The following is a 13,129-nucleotide window of genomic DNA, read 5'->3' on the forward strand; positions in this document are numbered from 1 at the left end:
TGCCAATAAATGGATGCAACCAGTCCTCCAAGCTTCCATTTTCCATGAACTCATAAACCAAGGCTTTAAAATCTTTGCCTTGGTAATTAACTCCTGAAATAGCTGTTAGCACCTTGACAAGATTTCGATGTCGAATGTTCTTCAAGGCCTCGCATTCAGCCAGGAAACTCTTGGAAGCTCCACGATTCAGAAGATTAAGCACCTTCACTGTAATAACTGCTCCACTAGCTTCAAGAACTCCTTTGTATACAGAACCAAAGCTTCCTGAACCAACCAAATTCTGCGTGGAGAATCCATCCGTAGCCCTTAGGATGCTTTGGTATGATAACTGTAAAAGAGAACTTTCTACACAAGTTGTTGTTGACTGCTTCTCTTTCTTCTTTCTAAACCACATGATGAGGAGAAAAGAGAATAGAAAAGTCACTCCTAAAATCACAACAACTATTGCAATTTTTAATCTAAGAGAAGTGTTTGATGATGGTTTTGAGTTACATCTAGACAAGTGTAACTCAGGAATGCCTCCACAAAGTTTATTGTTTCCCTCAATGTTGGAACATTGGCAACAGCAAAAAGAAAGAGAACAAGATTGAAACACAAACAACAAGTAACCGATGAGGCTCAATTCAAATTTTTCGTTAAAGCCTTGAAATATAAGTGTTACAAAAGTAGTATGACAGTTACCTAACTTATGTAACTACTCCCATAGTTTTAGCAACTTGCAATACAAAAATAATACAAATTCAAAAAGCTGATTGATTCAGCTGTACATCTATCAAATTCATATCCTACCAGCTATGAGATCAAGTTGCATATCAACTTGTTCCATTTACAAAAGATTACAAAACAAACTAAACAAAATGAATGCTTCTGGTCCTGCTCGAACGCTGGTCTACTATGTTGGACATCACCATGGTCGACTGTTGCATTGCAGTCCATGCTTAACACTCCTCCTTGGACTGTAGGCAACAGACACCAATCAACTCCCTCAGAAGTTCAAACCTCATAACACCAAGAGGCTTAGTCAAAATATCAGCCAGTTGGTCTTGCGAGCTACAATATGCAAGACTCACATCCTTCGATTGCACTGCCTCTCGAACAAAATAAAACTTAAGTTTGAAATGTTTTGTTTTTCCATGAAAAACAGCATTCCTTGAAATAGCAATTGCTGATTGATTATCAACCATAATCTCAGTAGGCTCAAATTGTTCCTCATTCAAATCACATAACAATTTTCTAAGCCAAATAGCTTGGTTTACTGCTCCAGCTGCTGCTATGTACTCTGCCTCTGCAGTTGACTGAGCAATTGTCTGTTGCTTCTTGGAGCTCCAACAGAAAGCTCCTGAGCCAAGTGAAAAAAGGTAGCCTGAGGTACTCCTCATATCATCAATCGAACCTCCCCAATCACTGTCTAAGTAGCCAGATAGCTTCAACTGACCTCCTGACTTGAACATCACTCCAAACTTCAAGGTTCCTTTCACATACCTGAGGATTCTCTTTGTTGCCTTCAAATGTGATGTGTTACAGCTATGCATGAAATGAGATAGCAAGCTGACAAAATGCATAAGGTCAGGTCTAGTTGCTGTCAAGTACAGCAAACATCCAATTAAGCTTCTGTACTCCCTTTCATCCACTTTTTCTTCATCTCTATAGCTGCTCAACTTCTGGCCTATAACTAGAGGAGTACTCATTGGTTTGCAATTTTCCGTGTGAAATCTAGTGAGTAACTTTGATGCAAAAGCATGTTGGCCAATGAAAATACCTTGGTCAATCTGACACACTTCCATACCAAGGAAATAGCTCATAATTCCCAAGTCTGTCATTTCAAACATAATCTGCATTTTCTCCTTGAACTCTTGAATCAGTTCAACTTTGCTTCTAGTAACCAGCAAGTCATCTACATAAATTGACACAATCAGCAGTGTCTCATCATTGGACTTCTTTACAAACAAAGTTGGTTCACTCAAGCTTTTCTCAAAGCTGAGTTTGGACAAATACTTATCGATTCTGTCATACCAGGCTCGAGGAGCCTGTCTTAAACCATAAAGTTCTTGTACTCTTCGTATATTTAGAAATAATCTCCCTACTTTTATTTTCAGGAATTTAGCCTCTCTACTTTTCGAATTTAAAATTTTAAGTCTATTTGTTAACACTGTTATAATTCTATTATTAAATTGGCTAGCGTGGCATTTTGAAATTAAAAAGATACTCACTTAGTATTCATGTAACAAAAAAAGTGACATCGTAATGGACCTGAATTTAATAGATAATTTTAATGATGTTAACAATCCTTAAAAATTCACATCAGCATTTTAATCAAAATAGAGTATTTAAACTAACCAATGACCTTATAAGAATCGAGGTGCCAAATTATGTCGAATTAAAATATAGAGATTCAATTTCAAGTTTAAGAAAAATATAAAAATCAAAATTGAAATTTAACTATCCTTATATAATTTTTAAAAAAAAGTGAAAAGATTAAAGATGAAACTTACAATAATATTTTCATGTTAAAATAAAAAAGGAAAAGACATTTGTCTTGAAAGGAACACCTTTTATATATAGTTGTATAGATATATATATGTATGTATAATATTAGTATAAATTATTGGGTACTCAATAAGAATTTATTAGAGTCTTCACATTAGAGATTAATACAATATTATTTATCCCTAATGCGAATCTCAAATGATTAGCTGTTGAGAATTGCCTCTTTCATTATGTTAAAATAAAACATACTCGCCAGACTTGACTGAAGCCAGTAGAGAACATAGAAATTTATTGTTATATTTGCTGATTAAGTCTTAACTCAATTGGTATCAATATTGTTGTCAGTGCAGGAGGACGCGAGTTTAAATGCGTTGAAGCGCATTATCCTCTTATTTAAGGGTTGGAGAAAAACTATGAATAGTTCTAAGCATTGTATAAAAAAATAGATAGATATGATGAACCCCATGTGATGGCCTAATGGTTAAGGGTGTTCACCGCCCCAAGTGTGGCCTGGATTTGAGTCGTGTTTGTTGTTCAAGTTTTACCTTATTATTATAAGTCACCAAAAAAAAACAGATATGATAAGAATTTATGATAAAATAAATGTTAAAAAAATTATTGTGATATTCAACATTAGATTCCCTATGGCTATTGTTATAATGTTTCATGACATGCAACCATTTATTAAATAATTAGAAACCAAATTGAAAGCAAAGATCAGGTAGAAATAAATAATTAAATAAATAAAGTGATATGTTTAATGTTCCAATTTCTTTATAGGAGGTAGTTGTTTATATATTTAACTAGTTTTGTATTGCTGGTTGTTTAATGTTTTGAAATAATTTATTTTCCTTATTATAGGCTGTACTAAAATTGATTCTATGATGGATATAATTAAGAAATTGTGATTTTAATTAAAGCATAATTTTGTCGATTGAGTCTAGATTGGTATGGATATTGTTGTCAATATCGGAGGACGTGAGTTCGAGTGCGTTGAATCGCATTATCTTCCTATTTACGGGTTGGGTAGTTCTAAGCATTGTGTCAAAAAAAGCTCATATGATCAGAACTTATACTGAGGTTGTTCAAAACAATTAATGCAGATGGTTTAAAGCAACTTAGACTTCCTCCTCTCAAATTATTGGTAAAAAGACCTCTTAATTCCCTTTCAATTTTGATATTAAGCAAATTGGTCCCTCTAAAAAAAATTTGGAGGAATTTAATCCGTGTCAATTTTGAAAGCGAGCAACTAAGGACAATTAATCATGGTGTTAATGTATTATGTCAATTGTACATAATTTTGATTGATACAATAACAAATTTAGCCCTCAATGTTTATATATTTTATCAATTTGGCCTTGATTCTAAAAGAATATTCAACAAATTTAGTCTCAACATTTACACAAATTTTGTGGGCTAAATTGAGTCTTAACTTGATTGATAACGATATTGTCGCCAATGCAGAAGTTATGAATTTGAGTGCGCTAAAAATATGATAAGAATCTATAATGAAATTAATGTTTAAAAAAATTCAATAGAAAGGAATTCTATATCATTTAATATGGACACAAAAACAAAGAGTCTTTCATTTCGGTGATTACTGATCACACTGAAATGTAAAATCAAATAAACCCATATCAAACATTTCAATAGATTCTCCCAAATTCGAGTAACATAGATAAAATTAAAGCTCATTGGCATTATCTTGAGTTCTGATTTGATGAGGATCCAATAGTTTAAGAAGCAAAGAGAAAAACAAAGCATTAATACAAATTACACTGATAAATTATTGGTGGAAAGCTATAAATATTGCGTATTTATTCTTTTCTCAAAGCATAGTGCTTTTAGGCGAAATGATGAGCCCTGCTAATACCCAATAGAATGTGAACAAAAGATAAAATCCAACACTTTAACTGACCCAAGCCTCTCAACTTCATTCATACGACACCTTAGATACCTGCATGGTGAAAACAAGGTAATCTGTTTTACTTCTTCATATCATCTAAAAATAACAGTTATCTCCAAAAGTGGTGGAAATATACCTTATGGAATGATTCAATATTTTGCTAAGATAAGAAGATATCGTACCTTTCGACTAAGCAATATATTTAAGTTCCAACCTCATGACGTAATCGAGTTGGATGAAGCTTGTCTCTAATGGAACAAAGCTTGATAACAACATCACTCATGTCAATCCGCTCATTGGGTGATTCAGCAGAACAAGTGAGTCCTATTTCGAACAGTGAATTCAAGCACCGAAGATGTCTATCGTTTCTCAAGATTTTTACATCGGGTGTTCTTCGTGTGACTCTTTCTTCAACAAGAATAGGATCTGTAATCTCGATTATTTGTTCAGGCAGTGCTGCCTTAACAAAGTTGTGGAGACTTAAACCATCTCTGAATCTTTCATCGGTCGGCCTTTTTCCTGTAAACATCTCAAGCAGTAGGATGCCATAGCCATACACATCACCTTTTGTTGACAACTCGCTTCCCATGCCATATTCTACAATTAGTTCATCAAAATTACATATAGAAATAATTGCACAGAGAGCATGAAAATTTGATATTAGATTGTATGCTTTGTTCTTACATTATGGAAGAAAATACTAAAGTGAACATACCTGGAGGAGCATAACCGATAGTTCCTCTTAATCCAAGGGAGCTTGACATCTTAGTAGAACAGTTAAGTTCGTCTGCAGAAATGATTTTCGCTAAGCCAAAGTCGCTTATATGGCCAACCATTTCCTCATCAAGTAGAATATTGCTTGGCTTCAGGTCGCAATGAATGATTGATGTTTCACAATGATGGTGCAGATATTCAAGTGCATGAGCAACATCTATCGCCACGCTTACTCTTTGGAAGAAGTTTAGCTTTCTCATCGTCTCCAATTCACTCGTACCTGTTGGCGAATGCAGCCAGTCCTCCAAGCTTCCATTTACCATGAACTCATAAACTAAGGCTTTAAAATCATTGCCTTGATAATCAACACCTGAAATTGCTGTTAATACCTTGACAAGATTCCGATGTCGAATGTTCTTCAAGGTCTCACATTCAACCAAGAAACTCCTAGATGATCTATGGTCCAAAAGATTAAGAACCTTTACTGCAATAGCTACTCCACTCTCTTCAAGAATTCCTTTGTATACAGAACCGAAACTCCCCGAACCAACCAAATTCCGCATGGAGAATTCATTAGTAGCCTTTAGGATGCTTTGGTATGATAACCATAAAAGAGAATTTTCTGCAAGAGTTGACATCGGTTGCTGCACTTTCCTCTTTCTGAACCAAATGATGAGAACAATAGACAATACCAAAGTCACTCCTAATATAACAACAACAACAATTACAATTTTGAATCTAAGAGAAGTCTTTGATGATGTTTTCGAGTTACATCTTGACAAATGTAACTCAGGGATGCCTCCACATAGCTTATTGTTTCCCTCAACAAATACAGCACTTGCATTCTTAAAGACACCTCCACTTGGTATCACTCCTTCAAAATTATTGAAAGAGAGATTTATATACTTTAATGCTCCAAAATTCACAAGAAATTCTGGAACCCCACCTGAAAGATTATTTTCAGATATGTCCAATTCCACAAGACCTCTCAATGAACTCAAAGATGAAGGAATGGGTCCTTCAAACAAATTACCACCAAGGAACAACCTCTCTAGTCTTACACAGCTACCAAGGCTCTTTGGAAGCAAACCGGATAACTTATTTTTTGAAAAATCCAAATCTCCTAGATTTTTCAGATTTTCTACTTCTACGGGAAGCTCACCAGTCAAATAGTTTGATGATAAGTTTAGTAAAATGGACAAGGATGACAGCCCAAGTACTTGAGGTGGTATTGATCCACTAAGATTGTTGTAAGAAAGACCCAATACAAGCAAATTTTGGCAGTTACCAAGACTAGAAGGAATGCTTCCCTGAAAATTGTTAAGTCCTAAAGCAAGGAACATTAACCCTGTTAAATTTCCAGCAGAATAGGGAATAGTCCCGGTGAGAAAATTATAACGAGCGTCAAATGTATTTAGCTTCTGAATCCTCCCGATGTTTAGAGGAATGGGACCTGATAATTGATTTTGTGATACCCGTAGCACCTCCAAATTGATGAGATTTCCAATCCCATCAGGGATTCTCCCCAATATTTTGTTATTTTCTATTACTAAAAATAAAAGTGTGCTAGAAAAATTGCTAATGCATTTAGGAAGTACCCCTCCAAAATTATTTGTTCCTATATCTAGAGTGTCTAGTTTGCTATTATTGACTAAACTACAGAGAAAGTTCAAATCACCTTCTGTTCCATTTCCCAAATGGTTTGTGCCTAGAAGAAGATAAGATAGTTTATCCAACTTCTCAAAGGAAGGGACGTTTCCAATGAATCTATTCGTATAAAGCTGAAGTAAATTGAGATTCGAGGCATTGGATATAGAAATCGGGATTTTTCCAGAGAGTTGGTTTCCCCATACGGAAAAGAAGTCAATATATGGCATAGTGATTGCTAAATTAGAAGGAAGAGTACCTTGAATATTGTTCCCACCAATATCAAAGCTTCTAATATTGGAGAGATTGAACATTCCGACGGGAATAATACCAGAAATTGCATTTTCTTCTACGTGGAAAAATGAAAGATTTGTCAGTCGTCCAATATCTTCAGGTATAACCCCACTCAATGCATTATTCCTCAAAATAAGTGCCTCTAGAGATGACAAGTTCCCAAACGAAGGTGGTATACTCCCTCTCAATCTGTTGATGGCAAAACTCAAGGTTTTCATGTTTGACAAGAGACCCAATGAAGCAGGTATTTCTCCCGTTAGTTTGTTGCCTCTCATACTGACAAATGTAAGCTCAGAACAGCTGGATAAATTGGAAGGAATTTCACCCGTGATGGAATTATTGGACAGTTGTAATGCTTCCAATCTTCTTAAGCGACCAATTTCTTGAGGAATCTGGCTGTGGAAGTTGTTTCTCACAAGGTTCAACTCCTTGAGAAAGCTCAAATTTCCAATGAATGGCGATAAAGATCCCGAGAGTTTGAGGAATTGCAATTCCAACTTGATGACCCTCCGATTGTTGCGACCACATGTAACGCCATGCCACTGGCAGAAGTGAATTGAACTATTCCAGGAGCTCATAACCTTGAGTTGGTCACCGGTTATCATGGCTTTAAACTGGAGTAAAGCTTGTAGATCGGTGTCATTTCCTCCGACTGCAGTTGCTGCATGTGCTAAACCAAGCAAGTTAAGACCTTTCGGGTTGAAGCATGAGATCCAGGGGAGAATTATAACTTGAATGTAAACAAGGAAAAAAGAGTTGGGAACTTGTAAATGCATGCTCAATAGCTCCATCAACCCAAATAGTGTTTTTTAATTGATGAGATCTGTTAGTATTTGAGAGTGATAGGGTTCATCAACAAGAACAAGTTTATTTATATCCTGCTTTTAGTGGAAGAGGCACTTCATTGGGTTGGTTTTCATCATGGATTTTGACCATACGGAATTTTAAGTAGTGGACATACTGTTTTAAGTCTTGTGATATATTGATTATGATTAAGCAAACCAGTGCAATTCATCACCCTCTTCTTCCATTATCTAAGCAATCAAAGACCTCCTTGACACTAGACCCATATCCCACAATAATATACTTTCATTATCCATTCATTTTTGTTTTTTTTTTCTTCTTATCCATTTTAAAATTTATATTCGGGATTTATAGTTATTCCTCTCAACAATATTGTCTTTGCATTTTATAATTTATATTCGAGATTTGTAATTATTCCTCTCAACAATATTGTCTTCGATGCTTGAACTTATTTCTTTCTTTAAAAATATAATATGTTTGATCAGTATACTCAACACTTTCAGCAATATTAATCACATTATTTGAAAAACATAAAAAAACAAAACAATGATTTTCGTTTGTCCTAATTGCTACTGTCCTAACCTGATGTTGATGGAATATAATTTATATTGATTAATTTTAATAATAATAAATTCTATATATTAATGCCATTTTGGCCCATTAGTGCCTCAAATAACGGAGGGATTGACTTAAGTCATTCATCTAATGATAGTCTAACCATTCAGATTATGCTTTTGCTGATTCTTGTTTTGTTCATGTATTCAAAAACCCTGGAATTGAACCCATCATCAATTTATGACTTTGAATAAGAAAATAAAATAAACCCCAAATGGGTACCAGAAGTGAAGAACAAGTTTCCATGGAAGTAAAGTCACATTCACACAATTTTCTACAATGTAAATGCAAAGAAAACAAAATTTTCTCCCAAACCAAACAACTCTCAGCCTGAAATTGTTCAAATTTTGAAGTCTTGGTAGGCAACATACTCATATAACTCCTTTAAAAATCAAAGCAAACCTCCTTGGATGAAAAGCAACACTGCCTAACTGACCGCACTACAAAATTTCTCCACTTTCTGTCCTTAAACCACACTGACCGTAATTGAACCATAATGAATAATTTTTATATAGAATAATAAAGTGGAGATTGAATGTTAAGTCATATGATTAATTGATTATGTTAGAATTATTTTGTTTTGTATTTTTTATGTCCATTTTACGGTTTATGTTTTGGTTTCATGATTACTCATTCCAACAATGTCGTTTCCATTTTTTTTCTGTCGCCTACATATTTGTTTTACGGTCCATATTTCTGGTTCATGCTTACTCCTTTCAACAATATCGCCTCCAAATTTTTGAGCCATAATGAACACTTTTTATATAGAATTCACTCAATTCATTCTTTTATAATGTTACCTAACATTATTCCAACTTAAGTGACTAAAACGTATCATTTCAAATATAAGTAACTAAAATGTAACATGAGACAAATAAAAGTGACTATTTTGATCATTTACCCTAAATATAAACACAATATTCCAACTTATTGATTCACAAAAGGATGTGATTTATGTTTAATGCATATTACAGAATATATTGTGAATAAAAGAGGATAGCTGCACTTTGCCTGACTTAACCCTCTCAACTCCATTGATATTATGGCAATGGCACCTTAAGTTCCTACAACATAGAAAACAAGAAAACAACTGTCTTTTGTCATGCAATGATGATTATATTGTTAAGAACAATGCAATAAGACACTATTATATACCTGTTGATTGAGCAGTATTTAAAGTTTGGCGCTCATGACGATAGTGAGTAGGACGAAGAAGCTTGTCTCTAATAGAACATAACTTGGAAACAATATCACTCATGTCCATCCGCTCACTCGGCGATTCAGCGGAACAAGCGAGTCCAATCTCGAATATTGAATTCAAGTGTTGAAGATGCCTGTCACTGAAAGTGATGTTTCCAGGTGTTCTATGTCTAGATCTCTCCTGAAGAAGAATGGGATCTATAATCTCAGTTATTCGTTCCGGCAAAGCTACCATAACAATATTGTGAATGCTGAAACCTGCTTTGAACATGTCATGAGTTGGCCTCTTCCCTGTAAACATCTCTAGCAAAAGAATGCCATAGCTGTACACATCACCTTTTGTTGACAACTCACTTCCCAAGCCATATTCTACAATTGGTTTATCACAAATTACATATAGAAATAATTGCAGAGGAAGATCCTTGAGAATTTAAAAGATAGCCTCTTATAACCAAGTTCTAAATATATGAAAAAATACTTCTAGATTGTATGTCTTGCCCTTAAATTATAGAAGAAACAAATAAAGTGAACTTACCTGGTGGAGCATAACCAATAGTTCCTCTTAATCCAAGAGAGCTTGACTGATTAGTAGAATAGTTAAGTTTGTCTGCAGAAAGGATTTTTGCTAAGCCAAAGTCACTTATATGGCCAACCATTTCCTCATCGAGTAGAATATTGCTTGGCTTGAGGTCACAATGAATGATTGGTTCTTCACAATGATGGTGCAGATATTCGAGTGCATGAGCAACATCTATGGCCACACTTACTCTTTGGAAGAAGTTTAGGTTTCTAGCCGTCTCTGGTTCATTCATGCCAATAAATGGATGCAACCAGTCCTCCAAGCTTCCATTTTCCATGAACTCATAAACCAAGGCTTTAAAATCATTGCCTTGGTAATTGACTCCTGAAATAGCTGTTAGCACCTTGACAAGATTCCGATGTCGAATGTTCTTCAAGGCCTCGCATTCAGCCAGGAAACTCCTGGAAGCTCCACGATTCAGAAGATTAAGCACCTTCACTGCAATAACTGCTCCACTAGCTTCAAGAACTCCTTTGTATACAGAACCAAAGCTTCCTGAACCAACCAAATTCTGCGTGGAGAATCCATCCGTAGCCCTTAGGATGCTTTGGTATGATAACTGTAAAAGAGAACTTTCTACACAAGTTGTTGTTGACTGCTTCTCTTTCTTCTTTCTAAACCACATGATGAGGAGAAAAGAGAATAGAAAAGTCACTCCTAAAATCACAACAACTATTGCAATTTTTAATCTAAGAGAAGTGTTTGATGATGGTTTTGAGTTACATCTAGACAAGTGTAACTCAGGAATGCCTCCACAAAGTTTATTGTTTCCCTCAACAAATGTAGCACTTGCATTTTTAAAGACTCCTTCACTTGGTACCACTCCCTCAAAATCATTGAAAGAGAGATTTAAATATTTTAATGCCCCAAAATTCACAAGAAATTCAGGAATCCCACCTGAAAGATTATTGTTAGATACATCCAATGCCTCAAGACCTCTTAATGAACTCAAAGATGAAGGAATGGACCCTTCAAACGAATTGCCATCCAAGAGCAGCTTCTCCATACTTACACAGCTACCAAGATTGTTTGGAAGCAAACCAGATAACTTGTTTTGAGAAACATCCAAGTAACCCAGATTTTTCAGTTTTTCTACTTCAACGGGAAGCTGACCAGTCAAATAGTTTGATGATAAGTCTAGTTCAATGGACAAGGATGAAAGCTCAAGTACTTCAGGCGGAATTGATCCATTAAGATTGTTGTAAGAAATATTAATTTCAAGCAAATTTAGGCACTTACCTAGACTAGAAGGAATGTTGCCTTGAAGATTGTTAACACCTAAACCAAGTTTGGTTAACATTGTTAAATTTCCAATAGAATAGGGAATAATCCCAGAGAGAAAATTATTATCAGCAGAAAATATCTTTAGCTTCTGTAGCCTCCCAATATCAAAGGGAATGTGACCTGATAGTTGATTTTGTGCTATTGCTAGAAACTCTAAATTGATGAGATTTCCAATCCCATCTGGGATTCGTCCTGATATTTTGTTCTCTCCTATTACTAAATGTAAAAGGGTGCTAGAATAATTGCTAATGCATTCTGGAAATACACCTCCAAAATTATTTTGGATTAGATATAGAAATTCTAGCTTGGTATTATTAACTAAAGTGCACAAAAAATTCAAGTCACCTTCTTCCCCATGACCCAAATGGTTTATGGCTAGGGCACATTTATACAGCTTATTCAGCTTTTCTAATGAAGGCACGTTTCCACTGAGTTTGTTATCCGCTAAGTGAAGTACATTCAGATTTGAGGCATTGGATATTAAGAGAGGGATTTGTCCAGAGATTTGATTTCCAGTTATGGAAAAGAACTCAACATATGGCATGGTGATTGATATGTCAGAATGAAGAGTACCTTGAATCTTGTTTTGACCAATATCAAAGAGTCTAATATTGGAGAGGTTGAACATTGCAACAGGAACAATACCAGAAATTGCATTTTGTGCTACCGAGAAATCTGAAAGATTTGTCAGTTGTCGAAAAGCTTCAGGTATGATCCCAGTTAATCTATTAATCGCCAAAGAAAGTACTTCCAGGGATGACAAGTTCCCCAACGAAGGTGGGATGCTCCCTCTCAAACTGTTGTTTTGAAGATTCAAGACTTTCAGGTTTGACAAGGAACCCAGCATAGATGGTATTTCTCCTGTTAGTTGGTTGCCTGTCATATCAACTAATGTAAGCTTAGAACAAGCAGATAAATTAGAAGGAATTTCACCACTGAGGGAGTTATTAATCAGACTTAATGTTTCCAATCTTCTTAAACCACCTATTTCTTGTGGAATATCATTGCGGAAGCTGTTGCCCGAAAGATTCAACTCCCTGAGAAAGCTCAAATTTCCAATGTACGGTGACAATGATCCCGATAGTTTCTGGAATTGCAACTCCAACCTGGTGACTCTCCGATGCTTTCGACCGCATGTAACACCAAGCCACTGACAGAAGTGAATGGAACTATTCCAGGATCTGAGCTGATCACCAATTATCTTTGCTTTGAACTGGAGTAAAGCTTGTTGATCAGTTTCATTTCCTCCAGCTACAGGGCTTGCTAAACCAAGCAAATTAAGACCCTGCAAGTTGAAGCATGAGAGAAGAATTATAACTTCAACATAAACAAGAAAAAAAGAACTAGACACTTCCAAATGCTTTCTTGATTGCTCCATCAATCTGAAAACAATTTCTTGATTGATGAGAATGATTTGTATTTGGGAGTAGGCTTATCCATGGGGGAACTTCAAGTACATCTATATATATTTTCAAAAAAACATCACATTTCCTGTATAAGAAAATGATACATGGTCCCTTATTGACTTTGTGTAAAGGTAATTGGAAAATGTAAGTATTGATTTTCAAAGTCATCTGATAGTTGGTTATGCCTAATTC

At 35.3% G+C, this 13,129-nt stretch overlaps 2 protein-coding genes across 2 annotated transcripts; both read right to left on the reverse strand.

The window, feature by feature from the left end:
• Nucleotides 1-4,023: 4,023 nt before the first annotated feature.
• On the reverse strand, nt 4,024-7,861 carry LOC107940339 (probable LRR receptor-like serine/threonine-protein kinase At3g47570). The gene is made up of 3 exons (XM_041103783.1): nt 5,109-7,861; nt 4,576-4,990; nt 4,024-4,444 (listed from the first exon to the last, which is right to left on the reverse strand). The coding sequence occupies exons 1-2, from the start codon at nt 7,837-7,839 to the stop codon at nt 4,596-4,598; spliced, it is 3,126 nt and encodes a 1,041-aa protein (XP_040959717.1). The 5' UTR covers nt 7,840-7,861; the 3' UTR covers nt 4,024-4,444; nt 4,576-4,595.
• A 1,662-nt stretch (nt 7,862-9,523) lies between these two features.
• LOC107931779 (probable LRR receptor-like serine/threonine-protein kinase At3g47570) lies at nt 9,524-12,909 on the reverse strand. Its single transcript, XM_041102080.1, has 3 exons — nt 10,203-12,909; nt 9,623-10,036; nt 9,524-9,531 (listed from the first exon to the last, which is right to left on the reverse strand). The coding sequence occupies exons 1-3, from the start codon at nt 12,907-12,909 to the stop codon at nt 9,524-9,526; spliced, it is 3,129 nt and encodes a 1,042-aa protein (XP_040958014.1).
• Between the last annotated feature and the right edge of the window lie 220 nt (nt 12,910-13,129).

Source organism: Gossypium hirsutum, chromosome D10 (genome assembly GCF_007990345.1).
Source record: "Gossypium hirsutum isolate 1008001.06 chromosome D10, Gossypium_hirsutum_v2.1, whole genome shotgun sequence".
Classification (NCBI taxonomy): domain Eukaryota; kingdom Viridiplantae; phylum Streptophyta; class Magnoliopsida; order Malvales; family Malvaceae; genus Gossypium; species Gossypium hirsutum.

What these genes read in the sequence shown, in the direction of transcription:
- LOC107940339 (XM_041103783.1), bottom strand. Translation starts at nt 7,839, where the DNA reads ATGGAGCTATTGAGCATGCATTTACAAGTTCCCAACTCTTTTTTCCTT. An exon ending in TATCGGTTATGCTCCTCCAG is followed by an intron (nt 4,991 to 5,108) that starts GTATGTTCACTT and finishes AACTAATTGTAG; the next exon opens with AATATGGCATGGGAAGCGAG.
- LOC107931779 (XM_041102080.1), bottom strand. Translation starts at nt 12,909, where the DNA reads ATGGAGCAATCAAGAAAGCATTTGGAAGTGTCTAGTTCTTTTTTTCTT. An exon ending in TATTGGTTATGCTCCACCAG is followed by an intron (nt 10,037 to 10,202) that starts GTAAGTTCACTT and finishes AACCAATTGTAG; the next exon opens with AATATGGCTTGGGAAGTGAG.